This window comes from Poecile atricapillus, chromosome 1 (genome assembly GCF_030490865.1).
Source record: "Poecile atricapillus isolate bPoeAtr1 chromosome 1, bPoeAtr1.hap1, whole genome shotgun sequence".
Lineage (NCBI taxonomy): Eukaryota > Metazoa > Chordata > Aves > Passeriformes > Paridae > Poecile > Poecile atricapillus.
In genome coordinates, this window is record NC_081249.1 from 71971651 (window position 1) to 71991372 (window position 19722).

General features: G+C 40.9%; 1 protein-coding gene across 4 annotated transcripts in view; it reads left to right on the forward strand.

Annotated features, from left to right (window-relative positions):
* The first annotated feature begins 246 nt into the window (after positions 1-246).
* Positions 247-19722, forward strand: part of ZDHHC20 (zinc finger DHHC-type palmitoyltransferase 20) — a 49898-nt gene continuing 30422 nt past the window's right edge. For 2 of the 4 annotated variants that reach the window (XM_058826659.1, XM_058826734.1), the window contains exons 1-2: positions 337-526; positions 18194-18220. In XM_058826659.1, the coding sequence (XP_058682642.1) occupies positions 409-526; positions 18194-18220 (145 nt within the window). In that variant the 5' untranslated portion in view covers positions 337-408. Of the gene's footprint in view, positions 527-1549; positions 1591-18193; positions 18221-19722 lie in introns of all 4 variants that reach the window. The other 2 variants (XM_058826911.1, XM_058826821.1) reach the window with 2 other exon arrangements.

Genomic DNA, 19722 nt, shown 5'->3' on the forward strand with positions numbered 1-19722 from the left:
AACTAAAACACAAAAAGTTTCACCTCAACATGAGGAAGAACTTTCCTTGGAGGGTGGGCAGAGCACTGGAACAGGCTACCCAGGCAGGCCATAGAGTCTCCCTCTCTGCAGAGATTCCAAACCCACCTGGACGCGTTCCTGTCACCTTCTCTAGGCGATCGTGCTTTGGCAAGGGGGAGTTGGACCGGATGATCTCCAGAGGCCCCTTCCATCCCTAACCATCCTGCGATCCGCTGAGGCGTTCCGGCTCCCCGAGAAGGAGGCGGTGGCGGGCGCTGGGGCCGCCCCTCTCCCGCCCACTGCGGCCCGCCCAGGCCCGCCCGGGGCCGGCTCCGCAGCGGCGGCCGGAGCTGCAGCCGCCGCCCGCCCGTCGCAGCGCCGGCGCTGCCGCGGTGCCCGGCAGGGAAGATGGCGCCGTCCCACGTCCTCAAGTGCTGCCAGAAGGTGCTGGCCTGGGTGCCCGTGGCCTTCATCGCCCTGGTCGTGGCCTGGTCCTACTACGCCTACGTGGTGGAGCTGTGTGTGTGTGAGTGGACCGGGAGGGTCGCGGGCGCCGGGAGCTGCCGGCCGGGCGAGCAGGACCCTCCGCCGGGCTCGCTTCTCCCTGCGCCCGCCTCAGGCTTTCGCTCAGGCGGCGGAAGGAGAGCCTGCCTCGGGCGCTGCCTCGCTCCCGCCGGCCGGGTTTACCTGTTGTCCTCCCGCCCTCAGGTGCCTCATGGCGGCGGGGTCCCGGCCCGGGGCCGCCTGTGGAGATGCAGGGAACGGGTCCGGGGGAGGGGAAGGAGGCCCAGGTGCTTCGTCTGGGGACAGGGACTTCCCGAGGGCTCAGCCCCTCGTGTCTCCTCGTGAGGAGTTTCCCCTCTATTTTACTGTTGTTCATCCTTCTGATGTATCAAATAACTCTTTAAGGGTGTATAGGAGCTTCCCCTCCCTCCTTTTCATTCAGAAGCCCGGTGCCGTTGAAGCATTATGAGGCTGGAAACATCCAACTTAAGCGGGCTGGGGAAAGGATTTAGGGCTTACGGGGTTTTGTCAGGCCGTATCCAGGCTTTCTGGACGAGGATTCGTCTTTATATAAATCTGACTTGCAGCTGATGTCGGTCAGGGTGATATTTACCCTTTGCTGTCTTCAGAAGGAAAGTTCAGGAGGATGTTGGCTTTCTCTGTGCAGGGTAAATGGAGGGGAACCGTGATGTGCAGTATTCATCAGACTTGCTGAAACTTGGAGGCAGCATAGGAGAACCGAGGAACGGCTTTAACTGAGCATTTGACGTGTTTAAGTAAGGAAGCTGAAATGAAGAACCTCAAAAGTACTAGGAACTATTTTAAGCTACGTGTAGGTCTGTCTAGCATCTGTGGGTCCTGGTACTACTAGTTATTTGTGTAAACTACATGCTTTGATATCCCTAGCTAGAAAAAAAATTTTGCATTTACTTTATATCTGGATAAATTGGTATAGACAGCCTTCCATTATCAACAATCAGTTCATTTTTTCTGCGATGACTTAGTATTCTGGATAACTTCTCTGTATGCTGATGTTATTTCACAGCCTTTTGTATTTGGAGTTCTGGACCGGAACGTGGACCACTGGTAAAAATGTTATTTGAACTTTAAATAGCTGTAAAATAATGCTTGTTGAGGTACTATGTGAAATGTTGACATGAGATACTTGCAAATATGTCAGTGTATCCAAACTTTCCAAATTACTTTTGTTCAGTTGTCTATGTGAATAAATAGATTTTCTGGGAAATCATACTTAAGAATGTAAACTTTTGAAAACAAATTTGAGTCAGTTTATTGGAGGTCTGGGGCATGGCTAGCTGTAACAGTAGTCCTGAAAAGGGCTGTGTGAGGTTATAGACTCACATTTTACGAGTTTTCTGTACCCACTACAGTCTAATTAGTATGACAAAAGGCAGATTAGGGCTATTCTTAAACAAAGAACAAAACCTCAGGGATTAAGAGACTTGCCTAGGGTCGCACAGGTGGTCTCTGCTTGAATCGGGAACGGAGCCTCAAGCTCTGAGTCCGAGCTTTGTGTCTTGATCACAGAGTGGGTCAGGACTAGGTGCTGGTGAATGATTTCTCTATCGTGGAGATAGAGAAGCTGCAAAGAGCTCTTCTGAGTTCATTAACGTTTTGTTAGTGTGAAAATTATTGAGAGGATTGGCTCCTGTTGATGCGAGAGCTTTTGCATCCGTAAATCTGGTTTCTAGAAGACTGGCACTTTTTGCTCATGAATCAGCTGTATTAATATCTGCACATACAGGCTCTTAAGAAAAAGCATCATTTAATAAGCAAAATATTTACTGACTTCTGTTGCTGTCATTGAATTTTTCAGTTGTTACTTGTCTAAATCATGCTTGATGACCAAGGATTTTATTTGTTTTGTGAGTTTTTTCTGTTGTGAGTTTGGAGGTTTTTGGGTTTTGTTTATTTTTAATTTGTTGAATTTTGTTTACACTCTTGAGAAATGTCATCTCACCAAGGGAGAGGAAAGGGATTTTGTGTTTGGGTCTTTCTGGCGTTGTGGGTTTTTTCCTTTGCATGCTTTTACTCTGCGGTTGAGCTCAAACCAGGATTGAGAGGATTTACAGCAAAATACAGGATTTTCTGTTTGTCTTGGCAGGTATGTTTTCTTTCTGCTGGTGCTCCCTATGTTCTGTTTGTTTTGGGAACGACAGCACTGTGTACTGCGAAGAAGAGCAAGGATGTGCCTCCAGCACACAGCTAATGAATGAGGCAATGCTGGCCTTTGCCGATGTTCACATGGGGCAGGTGCAGAAGCAGGGCTTATGGCTTTGATAAGAGGCTGATGTGTCCTCGGAAAGGAGAGAGAAATGGAGGAAGGGAAGCTTTAGAAAAGAGAAGACACAATAGAAAAAAAAAAAGAGTAAATAGGGTAAAAGAGAAATGGAAGCCCCACAGACTTTGAAAAAACAGTGTTTTTTCAAAGTTTATTCTTAAAAAATCGAGAATTGTTCAGATGTGATACTAACAAGGAAACAGGAAGAGGCAAAGCCTGTATTTCCCCAGTTATTACTTCTTTCTGGATTGTTGGGGTTTTTTTCCTTGTAGTCCTTGGTCATTTATGAGAGGTTGGACATACATTAGTAGATCAAGTGGGAAGCCAGGCTTAGTGTAGTATCATAAAGTAGAAGATGGTAAAGTTGGGGCTGCTTCTTTCGTCAACCTCACCCTTTTTCCTTTCAGTTTTACTTCTCAGTGCTGCTTGCCCCACCCTCCTCTGATGGGGTGCTCGCATATTGCTCAATGTCTTTTGCTGTCTGATGGACTCAGGCTTCTCTGTAATTCACTCCTAATATGTATTTACTGGGTTATGCCTCTTCTATAACCCTAAATTATATTACTTACACATGTGGCTGTGAACACTGAGGAGGACTGGTGTGGATAAGATGAAAGGAGACTCATGAGCTTGTCTATTGTTTTCCTCCAGTGGGAACTGCCAGCATCATTCTGCCTCTGTGAAGATGTTCAGCACTGGCTTGTTTAGACCACTGTTGCTGTGTAGTTGTGATCCATCAAGTAAATTAGCTATTATGCTAATTGGAAAGGTGAAAGCAGCCAAATGTGTGTAAATTGAGGGAATGTCAGCATAGTGTAAAAATTTAGTGAACGTGTGTAACTGAAGGAACTGTGAAAGACTCAAGGCAGATCTCCTTCAGAGGGCTTTTTTAAGTGTTTCGAAGTAGAAAAATCTGAATGAACACTTTCTAACTAGGTTATTTCTTCTTTTCACGCATAACTTGCCCAGAGCTCTGTTTGCTCTGCAGAGCAAACCCTGGCAATACATAATTGCTACACCTAGCAATACATAAAGGATGTTGTAAAATAGCTTTTTGTTCATTTAAAACCATTTCGTGTGTTCCTTTGTGTTATCAAAACATGTTTTGCTTTAAACATTGCTTTTGTAAACAATGGCTATATTATGCTGCTGCTGAATTGGACTGTTGTGTTTGCTTACCATATCCCTCAGATGCTCGGAAAGAGTGAAGTGCTTCTCTCGTGGTTCACTTTCATTTATGGCTGACTTGGATCTTATTATCTATCCCAAACATTTTTGTAGGTGGTGGGCTGTAATGCAGACTGGTTAGAGGGTGGTCACAAGACACTTGTTTTGTCACATGTAGTCAGAGTTGGTGGGTGAAGTCAGCTTGTTTCTTACAGGCGATCCTTTTGCTAAAACACTTGCAGACTTTGGTAGTGCAGTCTTGCACTGAGAAGGAGAGGAGGAAGTTAACTTTGAGTTGTCTGCAGCTCCCAGCTAAAGTGTAGTGACTGCTCTTATTAAAAAGAAAACAACTAAAATATCCTGATCAGGTTAGCTTTTTACTTCTATACTGAAGACTACATTTTCTGAAAATCACAGTCCTGACTCTTCTGCTGAACCAGGAGTTTTCTGGATAATGACTTGTTTTATGTATTTAGTGGGCTTGTGAATGAATGAGTGTTTTCATGCCTCAGGGTCTGCAAAATATGGAAAACTGTGATTTTGAGAGCTATGGAAGTAACTAGTTGTGTATTCTTTTCATAGCATCTAGTTGCAGAAGGTTTGGGTTTGGTTTTTTTTGATACAGTGTAATGTCTAGGGTTTCTAAAATCCTGGCAAACTAATCAGTTTGTAATTTAGAATGAATAACTTCATGTTAATAGTACAAATTATACTCCTTGCTGTTCCAGGAGACTGCAATGTCTCTTGTCAGTAGGGAGCTAGCTCTGATTTCCCCAAAGCACGGCCCTTATGAGAAGCACATGGTGGTTTGTTGTAATGCTCCCGTCTGAAGAGTCTGTTGCATAAACAGAGAGAAGGTAATTCCATCTGCCTCTTCCAGCAAAAGAAATCTCTACTGAAAATGCTAATGCAATATCTCTCAAGCAATGGCAAGGTGATACCAACAGCAGTTCTGATTTCAAGCTACAGAAAAAGCTGAAGTATCAGCACTGAGGTACAGCATTTGCATGTTAAACATGTAAAAGGCATTCCCATAAGAAAAGAGGCTTACCTGTCAAGAAAAGGAAAGCAAATTAAACAGGTTAGATCATTAGCTAGTTAACTATGTTTACATGCCTCTCATGAATTTAAAAATACAGAAATTGAACCACTCTGCATACTCTTAATTTTGTTGTAATCTCTCAGCACAAGCATGATTATTGTCATCTTAAAAAATAACCTTTTTTGTTATTATAGATAATTAGAATCCCTTTTGAGGTGCTCCAACTGGATACAGCTTACTGGAAAACTAAGTGCTCAGCTGAGGAGAAATGTTATCTTCTGTGGTGCTTTGCACTGTATTGGTCATACTAGTTTATAGGGACAGGTGGACGTGTGCCTTTTATATGAAAATGCAATCTGCTCTCTTGGCAGTCCTCTAGTGAAAATGGTTTCAAGTACAACAACCTGATTTCTTGAGGAGTACCTTGTGTCTGCTCTTTCTTCTGTCATCAGAAGGACTCCATCCCTCTTCTCCCTCCCAGCCTTCTATTTGCACTGCCCACCCCAGCCCCTGCATCTGCTAAACCATTCCTGCCAGCTCTGCAATAGTTGGCATCTTTCCTTCATCCCTAATTACCATTTGGTCAAAAAGAAGTGTGATGCAGTGGCCAGTTTGGTGTTGCCTAGCTTGCTCAGGGGACTAGGCAGAAAACGAGCAGCTCTCTGCTAACAGGGAGCTTGGACTTGTCTCTTCTACTGTCCAACAGCTTTGATGAAACTTAGCAGTACATACTTTGTGTGAGACCTACCCTGAGCCTCAGCACTTGTCTGGTCCACGGGCAGGATGGTTTTGGAGTAGGGTAGAGAAGTGGCTTAGGGAAAGCAAGGAGCTGAGTAAGTGTCTGAGCTAAAGCAGGAACTCTTCCTGTGGTTTTACTTTCTTGTAGCCATGATCATTCATTGCTGCAGTGCTTCTGATTACCTTTTAGATGCAGACTATAAAGCTTTCCTACTTGCTTTGAAAGGGCTTGGATAGCATGAATATTTAATATTATGGAAAATAACTTCTCTCAAATTTTTCTCTGGTAACAGCAGTAGGAGATTTCTGTATGCCTCTAGAGTTAGAACAGTGATCTAAATATCACTTTCATTTTTAATCAGGGGGTTTATGTTCCTTCATCACTTATGAGTCTCTGTTTTCCTAAAGGCACTGTGGATAAAAGCCAGAATTTCAAGCGTATGTTTTCAGTAGACATTACTTTGAGGTCATTGACAGTACAGTGAACTTCAGGTTCTTCTGTCTGTTGAAATTTCAATAATTAAAAATTTGTTTTCTACTGGCTCATATTTTTATGAGTTAATGTAATATGCTCTTCATAATCAAAAAATTTACAGAGTTTAAAGATGGGTGTCAGAGCTGAGTTCTCGTATACCTGTGATAGTTGAAATACTTGGGTGGCGCTGGACCTGCTTTTACTCTTGGAACTCAAGACTGTGCCTGAAAATGGGAGTAAGATAGATTCTAATTGTCTGCCTAAAATTGTGCCTGTAAGTGCTGAGGGCTCGTGCCGTTAATTTTTTACCCATTCAGTACGTCACTGTTAAACAGTTTCCTGCAACTGGAAGAGTTTATGCTGGTTTAACAGGTACTTTCCTTACAAGTGTTACAAACTGTAGGTTCCTGAAACAACTTTTATGGAGTTTTGATCTCAGTCATTAGCTTCTTCCAGCTGGTGTATAATCTTCATGTAATAGGATAAGTATCCTTTTTTTTTTTTCTCGTTAGAATGTATAAAATGTAAGGGAAACATTTGGTAAGTTAAGCACAGACCACTTTTTTTTGTGTAAGCTGAATCTCCACCAGGGTTTGAATCAGATATAAAAGGAATAATGAGATTGCAACAAATTGATTTGTTCTTTTAGCTACTTCCCCAATATTACCTCCTTCTGCTGTCACTAAACTGTTTTCTGTGGGATGTGCTTAACTCCTCCTCTCCTGCATTTAGAAACAAAGAAGCCAGATTTTTCCCATTCTTCTGCTTTCCTTCCTCCCAACAATCTTCAGTAGAGTACCTAATCTTTGACTGTCTTCCCTTATCTGTGCTAGAAGTCAAGTTCCCCCTTTGCAGCATTTCAAGCCTCTGCTTTTCCTTTTTTCCCGAAAGACCAAATGGCTCACCTGTTCCTTTTTCAGCTTTTCTTTTGACTCTTAAAATTGTCTTGTGAGATTATCAAAGACAAGTGGATCACAAGAACAGTGTGCTTTGCCTTTGCAGTTTCTGCAGCAGTCTCTCTCATACTATAGATGGTGCAGCATTGTCTTAAATACACACTGAGATGCACAAGTGAAATACCACACACAAAAGAATGCTGTTTTGAAACCCTCTCTCTGTAGATCATATGATTAAAATGGTTCCATGCTTCACATTTGTCTCCAGAGCTGGGAGATTTTTATGCATCTCTTGTGAAGTGCTAAGTACAGAGCTGTTTGGTTGGGATTTTTTCCTTTTTTTAAACCTTTTCGTGACAAAATATTTTAGAGCTTGAAGTAATTCATCTAGAATTAGGCAAGCTGCCAGTGCAGAGAGAATGAAACATAGATTAAATTTAAGTAGCCTTGAAAGAAACAGACATTTATTTGAGGAGACCTAAACAGATAGTTATTGTATAAGCTGGTTTGCAGTTGTGTGTGGTAGACTTAAAACTTAGGTCAAGCACCTCATCTACTGCCTTGTCATGGGTGTGAATGGAGAGAACCTGTTATTGTATCATTCTTCATGACAAGTAGTCATTGCTTTTAGCTTTGTCAAGTTTGGATTAAAAAAAGAGAGAAAGGAATTCATATTGCTTTGCAGTCGAAGGTTTTCACGTCCATTGGTTTGTGACCTGCAGATCTACCCTGACCATTGCAAAGGAGCCCAAAACTTAGAGCAGAGTTTGGTTTCTGTTCTGTTTTGAAAAATACCATGTGACTAGAACTCAAGTGGGGTTTTTTTACAGTATCTGAAAAAGGATGCAAGGTATGCATAGGATTTTTGTGGGTATGTTTTGTGTGTGTATATTTTTAATCTATTTAATCTGCTGCTCCTTAAGTTTCACGCTGGGAGAGTTTAAATAATTGTATTTTTAGAAAGTTTTACTTCAGCTTTGTAATTGCAAACAGAGATGTTATGGCCGTGTTCCATGGTAGATACCTGCTAAGATAAAGCTAAAGCAGCAAGTGACAGAGAGTAGGCTTGAACTTCTGTAATAATTCATAATTTAGACAAATTATAAGTTTTGACAAAGGAAAGCTTTAGGACCATTGACTACTAGATTCTGTAATTTTTTTCTCTTTTGTGTGGGTATTTTCTGTTAACATCCTCAAAGCTGTAAATATCCAGCATTTCTCACTACTTCCCACACTTGCAGAACCTATTGCCAAGTTAAGAGTGGAAACGGGAATCTGTTTGTGAGCAGAAACAATGGTCTGGGGAAGCTTTCAGGCACATGCAGAGCCTCAGCAGCTGTGCTTCCATGCCTCAGGATTTGTGGTAGTCTCCTACCACATGACAGTGCTCTCCTCTTACTGCACGCCTTCTCTGGAAGTCTTTAGACTTCTCTCCAGTCTTTAGCTGATGCACACCCTGGTCCCATCCCAAACGAGGCTACTGTGTATCCACTAAGCAGACAACAGCTTTAAGGGTCTGGGCCAAATCACACCTAGTTGGAGGAGTTTAGAAGCAATGACACTCCCGATCTAACTCCTACAGCTCACTGTGGTCACTGACTTTTGTGTTAAACCGGCAGCAGTCATTTCTTGGACATCACAAACATTTGTTCCCACCAGAGTGCCTCACTCGAGTACTTCACCTGCAACCAAGGATGTTGTTGCAACTGTGTTACAGTGTGCGATAGCCTAGGGAGATGAGACAAGTTAATTCTCTTAGTAGGAACTATGCATGAATCAAGCCCTGCTTGTTTCTTGTTAGGCAGAGTGCTAGCCCTGCAGTGTTTTGCCGTGGGAGCATTAATGCATCTCTGAGGGGCAGTAGGCAGGACTGTTCTCCCCTTGAAGACATTAGGATTTACAGTATTTCTTAGAGTCCTGATTTTATGCTTTCCAAGAACATGTGGTGAACTGTCAGGAGGCAGGTGAGCTCTGAGGATTTATTTATTTATTTATTTATTTATTTGCTGGAAGCAATAGTTACTGAATGAGAACTCTTGGATGATAGGTTCTGCTCTTTTGTGTGCTTGCCTCTCTGTTAGTTCTGGACTAGTATCAAAGATTAATCTAGATGTTCTGAATATCCAAAAATCCCTTTGCAGTGGGTCATACAGTCTTTGTGCTGTCACTTTTTCATATTCCTAAGGAATCTGGTACTTAAATGAGACCTGGTGCAACAAAATGGTGTCTTCTGTCCTTGTCCTCTATTCAAAACTCTGTCCGTTTTTTAGCAGTGTTTTTTTCCCCTCTGCAACACCGGGATCTTTTTTTATGTTCCTGGGGAGTTGCTGTTATTTCTTCCTTTTTGCAAAGAAACTAGAGGGTGTAGATTTAGCAACAGTCAAGCTTTCCCTCAGGATGTTTCAGTCTAAGTAAGGTTTAATGTATAACATTTTGTTTCACAGGAAGAACAAGCAGCAAAGCCTCCAGTATCAAAAGATGGCATCGTTTGTTATCAATCAACTTGATAAGCCATATATGAACAGATTCCCTAAATCACCATGAGAGGTCTTTAAACCTTTGTTTATTCCATAAATATTTTTATAATTAAAATAAATACTAAATATTTATTAGTATTTACAAGTCCAGTTTATTGAAGACAGGAATTCCCCATCACTGCTCTCCCACAACTAATATACTTGTTTTTAAATTATATGTTTTTCAATACAAAACTTCCTTAAAGGGCTGAGTCCAGGAGCTTGGCGTATTAATATGTTGATAGGAATTAATGTAGATTACATTACTGCTGCTCTTTTGTCAGTGCACTGCTGGCTGAAAATTTGCTCTTATCATAGGTAGCTCCATATTTAACCTCAGGTGGCAAATACTAGTCCTGGCCAACATTGCAAGCTTAAAAATTCATTTAGGGAATCCAGTGCCATAATGCATGAGAGGAGGTCAGCTTGCTGGGCAGTTTCATTTCTTCTGTTACTCAGTGGACTTGGTGATAGCAAAATCCTCCTCTCAGAAAACAGAGTGCCTAATACTTTCTAAGGAGATTTACAAGATCCTTATCCACAGAGTTTCGCAAGGAGATTTTATCCTCACATTTCGGGAAACACTTGTTGCAAGCAGGGCCAGTAAGTAAGCAAGGAAACAATTGATTTTGGAAGAGTCTGAAGCCAAACATGGTGCCTGATTAGCAAAGCAGGTCCCTCCCAGCTGCTGCCCATTCTCACTGCTGGGTGAGGGTTCAGGTCTGCAGGTCACAGCAGCTCTGTCTGGAATTTTTGTTCTCCTGCCATCATATCTCACAGCTCTGTGGAATAAATAAATAAAGACTTGCTTATTTTCATCTGTCTGGTGTGGAAGTAAATGGATTTACTAGTAATGTTGTGAGCCCTAAGTCAGTCAGTTTTAAGTGATCTTTATATTCAAGGCAAGTATTGACTGGCAGTCACAAATTAGTGATTAGTGCAAATTAGTCTTCTTTTTATCAAAAAAATTGGTAACTTGTTAATTACTTGAAAAATACTGTTATGAAAATATGTGTTGGTTGGGTGGGATTTTAGCTTGCTTTGGTTTTTACTTTAAATATACTGACAGTTTCTGATATTACCTGCAGAACACCTGATCTTGTGCAGGATGTGGAAGACAGCTCTGTACAGCACAGTGTTTGTCAACACCAGCTGATTATCCTGATTGTCACTTCTATCTCTTACAAGTCTCCTAGTAGTGTCAGCTACAGAACTACTGGAGTTATTCCTAACACAAAAAGTATTTTCACATGTGCAGATACTTGAGTGTAGTGTTACTATGAGCTTGATCTGGCCAGCCTGAGGATAAATACCGCTCCTTCAAGTGTAAATGTAATTAATTAGTGGTGTGGACATTAGCTAGCTCCACTCAGATGCTTATGAGTTTCCATGCCTTTCTGTCAATTCTTTTTTTTTTTTTTTTCCTATTCCCTGATGTGCCAGAGAGCACAGCTCACTGACTGATGCAAGTAAGAGGTCTCTTTGTCTTTCAAGAAGAAACCAGGCTTTCTTTTGGCTCTCTCTGATAGCTTAAAGGCAATATTGGAAGCAACTTATGCACAGCACTTCCATGCTACTGAGCAATAAAGCTGTTACTGTTATGATAAAGCAGAATTTTTGGTAAAGAATTTAATGAAGTCCAGTAATATGAATAAGCAGCTGAAGAAAGTGTGTAGAAGTAATTCTAGGGTTTAAAATTCATCAAAATGCACATAGAATGAGCAGTGTCAATAGTGATTAAATAGCCGAAGAAAATCAAGTTACATTAGGGGGTTTTTGAGAAATTATGGTAAATTGAAAGTGAGTGGTGCTTCCTGGGGAATAAAGCTTTTCAGGGACAGCAAGCTAGGTGCATTGCTAGAGCTGAGTGCTACCTTCATATTTAGAAAAATCCTTTAGTTATTTGGCTGATACATCTCTTAATACACTATAATTGATGTGGATGCAAGTGTGGGACTGAGGTTAACCTGGCAACACTTTCTTCTGCATGCTGACCAAGTGTAAGTCTTGGTTTTTAAGTCTTTTAAAAAGTGCAGGCACCCTTGCTGAGACCATTAGGAGACCTTTGGTATAACTTTCAAAAATATTTTGTAGATGCAGATGTAAGGAGCCATCTCTAGGATTTTGTGGGTTCCAGAAGTCAGCTGCCTTTGTGGCTATGTTTTTGAACTGTGGAAGTGGTAGCACAGAATTTACTGTTCCCACAATACACGGCAGAAATCCTCCCGGTTGTCATAGCTGGATTCATTGCTAAATGTAACTCAGTACCCAAGAAGTCTCTTGCATTGCTTATGTTAATTTCTGCTGTAGATTGTTTGTATTTATGCATATACTCTCTGCATTGAGGCTGAAAAGACCTTGGCTAAATAAAATGCTGCTTCATTATTGTGATAAGAGAGTATTTGCTGGGCAGCAAGCCTCTGGCAGTTACTTGTTCTAGTGAAAGAATCATGTTCATATTTTTTAAACCATAAATCATAATGATAGCTGGTAACAAATAACAGAAACATTCTGCAGTGCAGCTTGAACTGCGTTGTTTGAAATATTCATTCATTTTGCCTGTCCTTGTGATAAATGCTTCTTTGAATCCTGTAGCAATGGGCATTGCAATCATGAGCATAGGAAATGTGGTCATAAAACAGAGCATCCCCCTTTGTACTGGCATCTCTTCCCCGTCTGCATTTTCTTCCTCCTCCACATGCAGTACCTGCAGTGCCTTTGAAGGCATCATCTTGTGATCACTTGAAGTCACAAGGCAACTTTCTCGAGTGCTCTTGCTGAGCACAGGCTGTGTGAGGAGTTTTCAGCTCTGGCTTGTGTGCTTTAAGGCATTGGTGGCCCTGGGAGCATTTTTTTTCCCCTGTCATGACTGTGCATGACCCAGGACAGTGAGAGGCCACTTGCTGCCATTCTCCCTTCACCCCTGCAATGCCCTGCTGTTTGGGGTCACAAAAAACTTGTAGTGTAGTAGCTACCAACTTCATTGGTAGTTCCGACATGACCCAAAGTGTCTGCAAAGGTGAGTGCTCGCTTTTGCTCTGTTTGTCTGCCATAGGGGAGTGGGTAGATGGTTAAAAGGGGTAACTTTATACACCCTGCAGCAAGAGTTGTCCACCACAGGCCACACCTCTGAGACAAGCATCGTGTCAGACCTGGCTGATGGTGCAGCCATGCTGCAGACCAGCCCCAGGCAGTGTTGCTGCTGAGGCACATGGTGTGGCAATGTGACTCTTGGTGCTGGCTCAGCACAAAGGCCTGCTGAGCCACATCTCCTGCGGCACCATTCTATAAAATGTTGCTTTCTGAATCCCCTGGTAGTGCACTGGGAGCAGAAGAACTTGCATCCTGTCCCTGGATATCTGACACTGAAATGCATCAGTCTAGCACCATATGAAGATAAAACAATTCTAAACTCATATGGCTCAAATTTCTGCAAAGAACATTCCTGGTGGAAATTGAGTGTGTGATTCCTGGACCGCCATAGTCTTTTAGCAAGGACCTGGCAGCATCTTCCTGCGTTGGCTTTTGGCTACATGATGCTGTCAACTCAGTCATCTTGAATCATTTTTCTAAAACAACTCCCAGCTGTTAAGGGAGGAGAGCACCTAGTGAGTGCCTGCCAGTTGGGAAATAAGAAATATCTTGGTGTGGGAAGGTCACAGGATTAAGGCTTTTTGAGAATAGCGCTAAGGTCTTTGTATTCTGTTGCTGCCCTGTTACAGAAGCGGAGTATTTGCTCAGGGAAATTTACTCATTTTCATGCTTGTATCAGTAAATAAATAGTGTTTCTACCAGCTTCTTGGGAGTGATTGAGGTCTACATTTGCAAATAGAAATTATGTAACCTTAAACTTAAGTTACACTTTCAATAAAATGCCATCTTCTGAACAAATTAAACATTGAGATGATGTAAGTGGTGCTTGCCTTTGCAGACAGGGCAGTGCCTGTCAGGGGTTTCTGTTGAATTTCAGTACTGGTAACTTCTGGAAATATGAATGTGTGTGTATATATATGTCTGTATGTGTGTTTATTTATTTATACCCTTTTCATTAAAAGCTAAGAGAAGTTAAGCCTGTGCATTTGGTGAAGGGATGCAATTGCACTTTTATCACTCCTTCTTCCCACCCTCAAGGAATGTCAGCCAAAATGTGAATGTTACATTGAAATTTATGGAAAGACTGGAATAACCGAAGTATGACTCCTGCTAGGAGCCATCGTGGGCGAGGATGGGGAAGTAAGCATAGCACTTCAGTAACAAGATCAGCTCTTGTCCTTTGCTATACTTCTATATTAGTTAGAGTTGAATTTCTTCCTCTGCAAGAAACATATCTAGCTATGGTTGGAACATGCCTTTTAGGGGAGTAGGAAGATGTTATGCGCGGGGGAGGGGGGTGAGTTTATTCCAGTCTTGAAGGCAAATGTCTTTTAGCATGCCTCTTGAAAGGTCTTGCGAGATCATAGGACCACTTTGCCTCAGAATAGAGAGATTTGGGTTTTTTCCTATTATGCAGTGAGTTGGAAGATGCTTGAGCACTTCGTAGCAACCCTGAAAATAATCCTGAAACTAAAAGCAAACCAGCTCCCTAACATATTTTTCTTTCAGAGATGAGATATTCTGAGAGGTTTCCTTGAAGCAGCTTTAAGAATGCTCCAAAACTTTCTGAAGTTGACATTTCTATAAGTTCACACTCCAAGAAGAATGCTTCCAACAAGTGACATTTTCCCCCAGTTTCATTTGTTATACAGCTAATGATATCCCTGTGTCTGCAGGATTGTTTCCTGTGATAAAACTGTAGGCTTCTGCCTCTGTCGCTCTTGTGACATAGGTGAGATGAAAGATAACAGACAACAATGTGAGGAAGAGTTTCTAGGAAAGTGTAACCAACAGCTGGGGTCATAAAGGAAGAAGTGTTCTTGTTGCCAGGGGTGATGCTATGTGTCTAAATCAAAACTAATACAGTTTTTTTCCTCTGTGAAAGTCAAATGTGTGATTTCTGTTTGTCCTCTTAAGTGGACAGTTATAAAATACATTTGAATCCAGCCTAATAAAGGCTGTATGGTGCATTTTGGAGGTAGTGTTCTGTAGAAAGTGATCCCACATACTTCAAATTGTGAGCTTCATCTTGCAGGGACCCCAAAACATTGGGAAGTCCAGTGTGTAAGTAGCTCAATGGACCAGCTGACAGCATGTTGCACCTGTACATCCCTGGGCAAGCTGTAGCAGCCTGAAGTTCAGTGTAGGCCTGTCTATCTCTCTTTACAAGCAGGTTGGCTGCACTCCTTCCTTAGACTGATTTTGGAAACCCTGAGGTAGCCAGGATAAAGCTCTGCACTGCAGTCTGACAGACAGGGCTTGTTCACTTTGTTCAACTTCCCTGATGCTGTAGCACTGAGAGTTGAATCCTTTGAAAGTCTGAGGCCATATTGAGAGCTCCATGTGCCTGAGCATGCAAGTGCCTGCTTCTGAGCTCTTTTCAGTGAAGTAAACTGCAGCTTTCATTGTCTGGTCATGTTTTATCCTTCCCTGACAATATCTTTGTAGAACTTCTTAAGTCTTCTCACAAAACTAGGAACTTAATACTAAGAAACAAATCCAAAGAACATTTTTTCCTTTTGTAGCTGAGCAATAGACTGATACGGCAGTATATTTTAAAATTCCTCAAAAATCCTCAGAAGAGCAGCTGTTTCATACCAGTTATGTTTCTGAATCATGGACAGTTTGTGTTGATTGCGGTGCTTAAGGCACTCACATTTGCTGATGCATCTATCTAGTGTATAGTGCTGTTGCATCCTGAGGTTAACATATAAATCATAAGCAGTGTTTATTTTGTTTAAAAAAATAAATCAATAAGCAAAAACGTAATGCTGCCTTGGGATTTTTCCCCCATCCCATTCCCAAACAAGAAACCATGTTTCAAAAATGTTTGAAGTGAAAACGGTACTAATTTAGCAGAAGCTGGCAGCCATATCTAAACATCAGAAGCAGTAGAGGAGAAAAGTGATAGGGAGCAAACTTGTAACTACAGGCCAGGGATGGGGCCCACAATGGCAATGTCATGTTCTGTGAGGGTTTTTTCCCCTGATGTAGAGTTCGAAAGCAAGAACTGATTTCTTGATGGTACAAAGCTTCTTGTTAGATGGTCTGCCTAGCAAATACTTAAAAGTCTTTTTTACATAAAGATTGACTATTAACTTATATGAAGAAAGGCTTCACTTTTTAGTATAAAGATCCTGTAAAACTGTTCATGTGCCATCTGCTGAGTGAATTTGGACTAGTAGGCTTCATTTAATCTGCTTGACAATGAACATTAGAACAGTGAAAAGGATAGAAACAGTAACATTTAACTTGCATGAGCCTCTGAGACAAAAGAGAACAGGACAGCTTTTATTTCGTCTGAGGATGTTAAGACAGGATGAGAATCACAAGCATTTCCATGTTGGCTTTTACCTCAAACTGCAGGTGTTTCTCAAATGAAAACTGTTCTACACAGTCCAATAACTGCGTTCTAACCTAAGGGACTTATGTGTGAAAGAGAAATTATCTTCCTGGTGCTGTGAAACTTAATTTTTTGAAGGTTATTTAGGGCTCTTCTTGATGAAGTCCCACATGTGATAAAATACTATCCTTTTTTTTTTTTCGTCTTGTCTTCTTCTTGCTTGTAAAACCTGTTCATTATTCTAAGTCTTCAAACACCAGATTTGGCTCACAGCTTTGTTTTGTGCTGACAGCAGAAATGAGGTTACAAATTAAGGAGTACTTCAACCAGAATTACTTCCAAAAAGATTTTCTGAAGTTTTATAGATAACTATGTTCTCCCACCCCCAAGAGAGGATGATTAAGAACTTTTTGTATTTCTTGTCCAAGGAAATAGATATTTATGAATTAATGTGTGCAAAGGTGTTTACTTAAATTATGAGAAGCCAGTCAAAGCTAAATATGAAGTACTTTTAGTATTTTTTTAAGTTTAACAAATATACTCTGTAAGCTTATTTTACTTTTCACTTTTTAAATAATTTTTATCTTCTTGCATTGTTGAAAACATTTTAGCTGGAGAAATAACACATTATTAAAATTTTAAGCAAAAACACTCACAGGATTTGCTTTAAGAATAATTTGGCTTCTGAAGCATGCAGTGGAATTTCAGGAGAAACATGGGAGCAGGCTGTGCAAGTATGCATAACTAATGTGAAATGAAGCTGTTCTTTAGGATTGACCTCCTTGAGTTTGAAGCCAACATTGTTATATTCCAAATGGTAATTTCCTCCTCCTTTAGGTGGAAGGAACCAGAACCTTTTCCATTAACTTTGCAGAGGCTTCTGTGTATAGACAGAAGGTGGATATTTAATGGAAAGGCAGGGGGGCAAGAAAGAAGAAAAAAACCCTAAAAACATGTCTGAACAAAAAGGGGTCATCTATACATTGAGGTGTCATCTCATTATGCCTCTTGTTGCCCATAAAAAGAGGCACAGGTGCGTAATACAGTTGCAGACCCTTTCCCTTGTAGGTATCTACAGAAAAATGACAAATGCCACCTCTGTAACAAAGCAACCCTTCCAGAGGAAGTCTGCAATGCACACTCAAGCCCTCCAGATTTAAGAGTCTAGTGTGCATCTGGAAAAAGCTCTTTTGAATTTTTGCACGGGTTAATGACAGTAGAAATGTCAGAGCTGGGAGAGGGGAAGCAATGTGTACCAAGATAAACTGCAGGAGGCACAGTGTGCTCTGGTAGGATTTTGCTCATGCTGGAGACCAGAAACTTAAATTTACTGTGTAAGATGGAATCAGGAAAGATCCTTTCCTCACTGAGTTTCAGTAAGTCAGTGTCCAAGGAAGAGATCCAGCGAGGGAAGGGATATGAACACAGCAACTAACAAGTACAGCAGCTCTCCGTTCAGCATCATCCTTGAACTGATAAACTGAGAGTGAAGGTTTTGGAGAAGCCTGAGGGCAGGAAGATGTACTAGTCAGGCAGTATACAAGGTAGATCTGAACAATGGAATTTGCTGTTGGCGTAAAAAGAGATGAGGCTATAGGAGATAAGGAGGTGGGAGAGGTTTTAACTATGCCTGAGAAATTCAGGTCAGGGAGAAAAAAATTACAAAATACTATGTGACAGGAAGAGAGAAGGGAGAGAAGAAATTAAGGAAGTAGGTTACGTGTAACAGTTGCACAGGGATTTTTATAAGAACTTTTAATTTCATTTTCTGCTTTCCAGTGGTACACCTGTTGGCCTAGCTGTTGACTCAGAAAAATTAGTTAGGTGCATATTTGAAGGGGAATATGCATTAATTCTGTCTAATTATTGTCTGTGGAGTGTGCTCACTTCATTAGCCCCAGGAAGTGCATCACTTCAGCTCTTCCAGTAACTCACCAAGCATCAAGGGCTGGCAGGAGGAATATTGACTCCTGTTTTACCCTGGTGTCGGGTGGGGAGGCTCTGCTAACACCTGATGTATGCTTTGGAACAAATCAACTACCTCATATATCTCGCTTTTAGCTAATTATTTAATTCTGTACAAATTTACCTAACTTTTTTTTTTTTTTCTCTTCCAGTTACTATTTCTTCAACTGCTGAAAAAGGTAATTTTAAAAATTTTTTATGAAGACATGAATAGCTGCTTTGCATGCACATCTAAGGGACATAGAATTGAAATGTACTCCTTTATGTGGAGCTCTGTGTAGTGAGTAGATTAGTGCTAAGAAACAAGGTAAATATTGTACAGTTGAGTCTGTTTTGTTTCTAATAACACAAACTTGGGATGATGACAAGACCTGTGACTAATGCAAGTAATGCAACTATGATTAAAGTTTGCATTTATTTTTAAATGGGTACCTACTAAGAACAGAAAAAGAAGAGAGAAGGAACTGCAGCACATGCACAATTCCAATTTCTGTTTAGGCCTATGACCTGAAAGATTTCTGGAAGAGGATAAGTTGTTGTTGTACTGCTTAGTATTTTCCAAACAGATTACCAAGTTCCTCAGAACACAATTCTTAAGGAGTAGTTAAAATTGTGCAAAACACAACCATTTCAAAAGTGGCTACACATTATAATCTTAAATTTCCAGGTCAAGTGTTTGAGGCCTTGTTTTGAGAAGTTTTAATCTTCATATTGGCTTTAGCAAGTATATGCCGCAGTGGGTAGTAGTACACAGTGATAGAAATACAAACTAACAAAAAAAATTCTATCATATTGTTGCTGGAATATTTGTTTGGGAGTTTATTCCAGTTTAAAGGGAACATGAGCAGTGGATTAAGCATGGATTTGCACTTTAACTATCAACAGAGGGCTGTTTTGGACTGGTAAAAGCGCTTGCCTCTTAAATATTTTGCAAAAGAACACTGGACTAGAAGCTAATCTAGCAGTTTTCTTCCTGCTGAACATCTACCAGAACACTGTAAAAAGAGGGAATCTTGATGGAATTTGTTGTTTTTCAATTTCCAATGGAGAGCTGAACAAGTAGGAAAATCTTCAAAATAAACTATAAACCATTCAAGATGTGAGTTTGTGTTACACCGGATTTTTTCCATCCCATTTTACAGCCGGGCTTTACCTTGACTTCACAAAATTCTGCAAGTAGATGAATAAGTTTTGCTTCCTAATTTCTTCTGGAAAGGCAAGATGCATTAAGGAAGTCTGGCAGAGCAGTGTTTGTGTTACAAAGATCTCTATTTCCAATGCAGTGCCTGTCTGACTGAAACAGGTTCTTCTAATTCTACCAGAGAAGGAAAATGCAAGATTAATTAGAGTGACAGTATCACTGGAACCTGTTAGGCTCTTAATAACTGTCACCTGCACACTGCTTGCACATCCCATTCTGAATCATGGCATAGGCATCCTGTATACATGAGTTGATCAACCATGAAAGTTGATTTTAAAATGACATGTGAAGTCTTTTTTTCTTTTGAAAAAAAGGCTGGCATAAGTTTTCTAAAGTTCATATAAACTAGCTTACAATAGCCAGGAATCAACATCAGAAAAGTTGAAAGACCAAAGTACCAGAAACATTGATATGTAAATCAATAACATGCATCTTAGCAAGTGTGTTTTGCTCCATATTTCAGTGTAATAAGTACTGCAG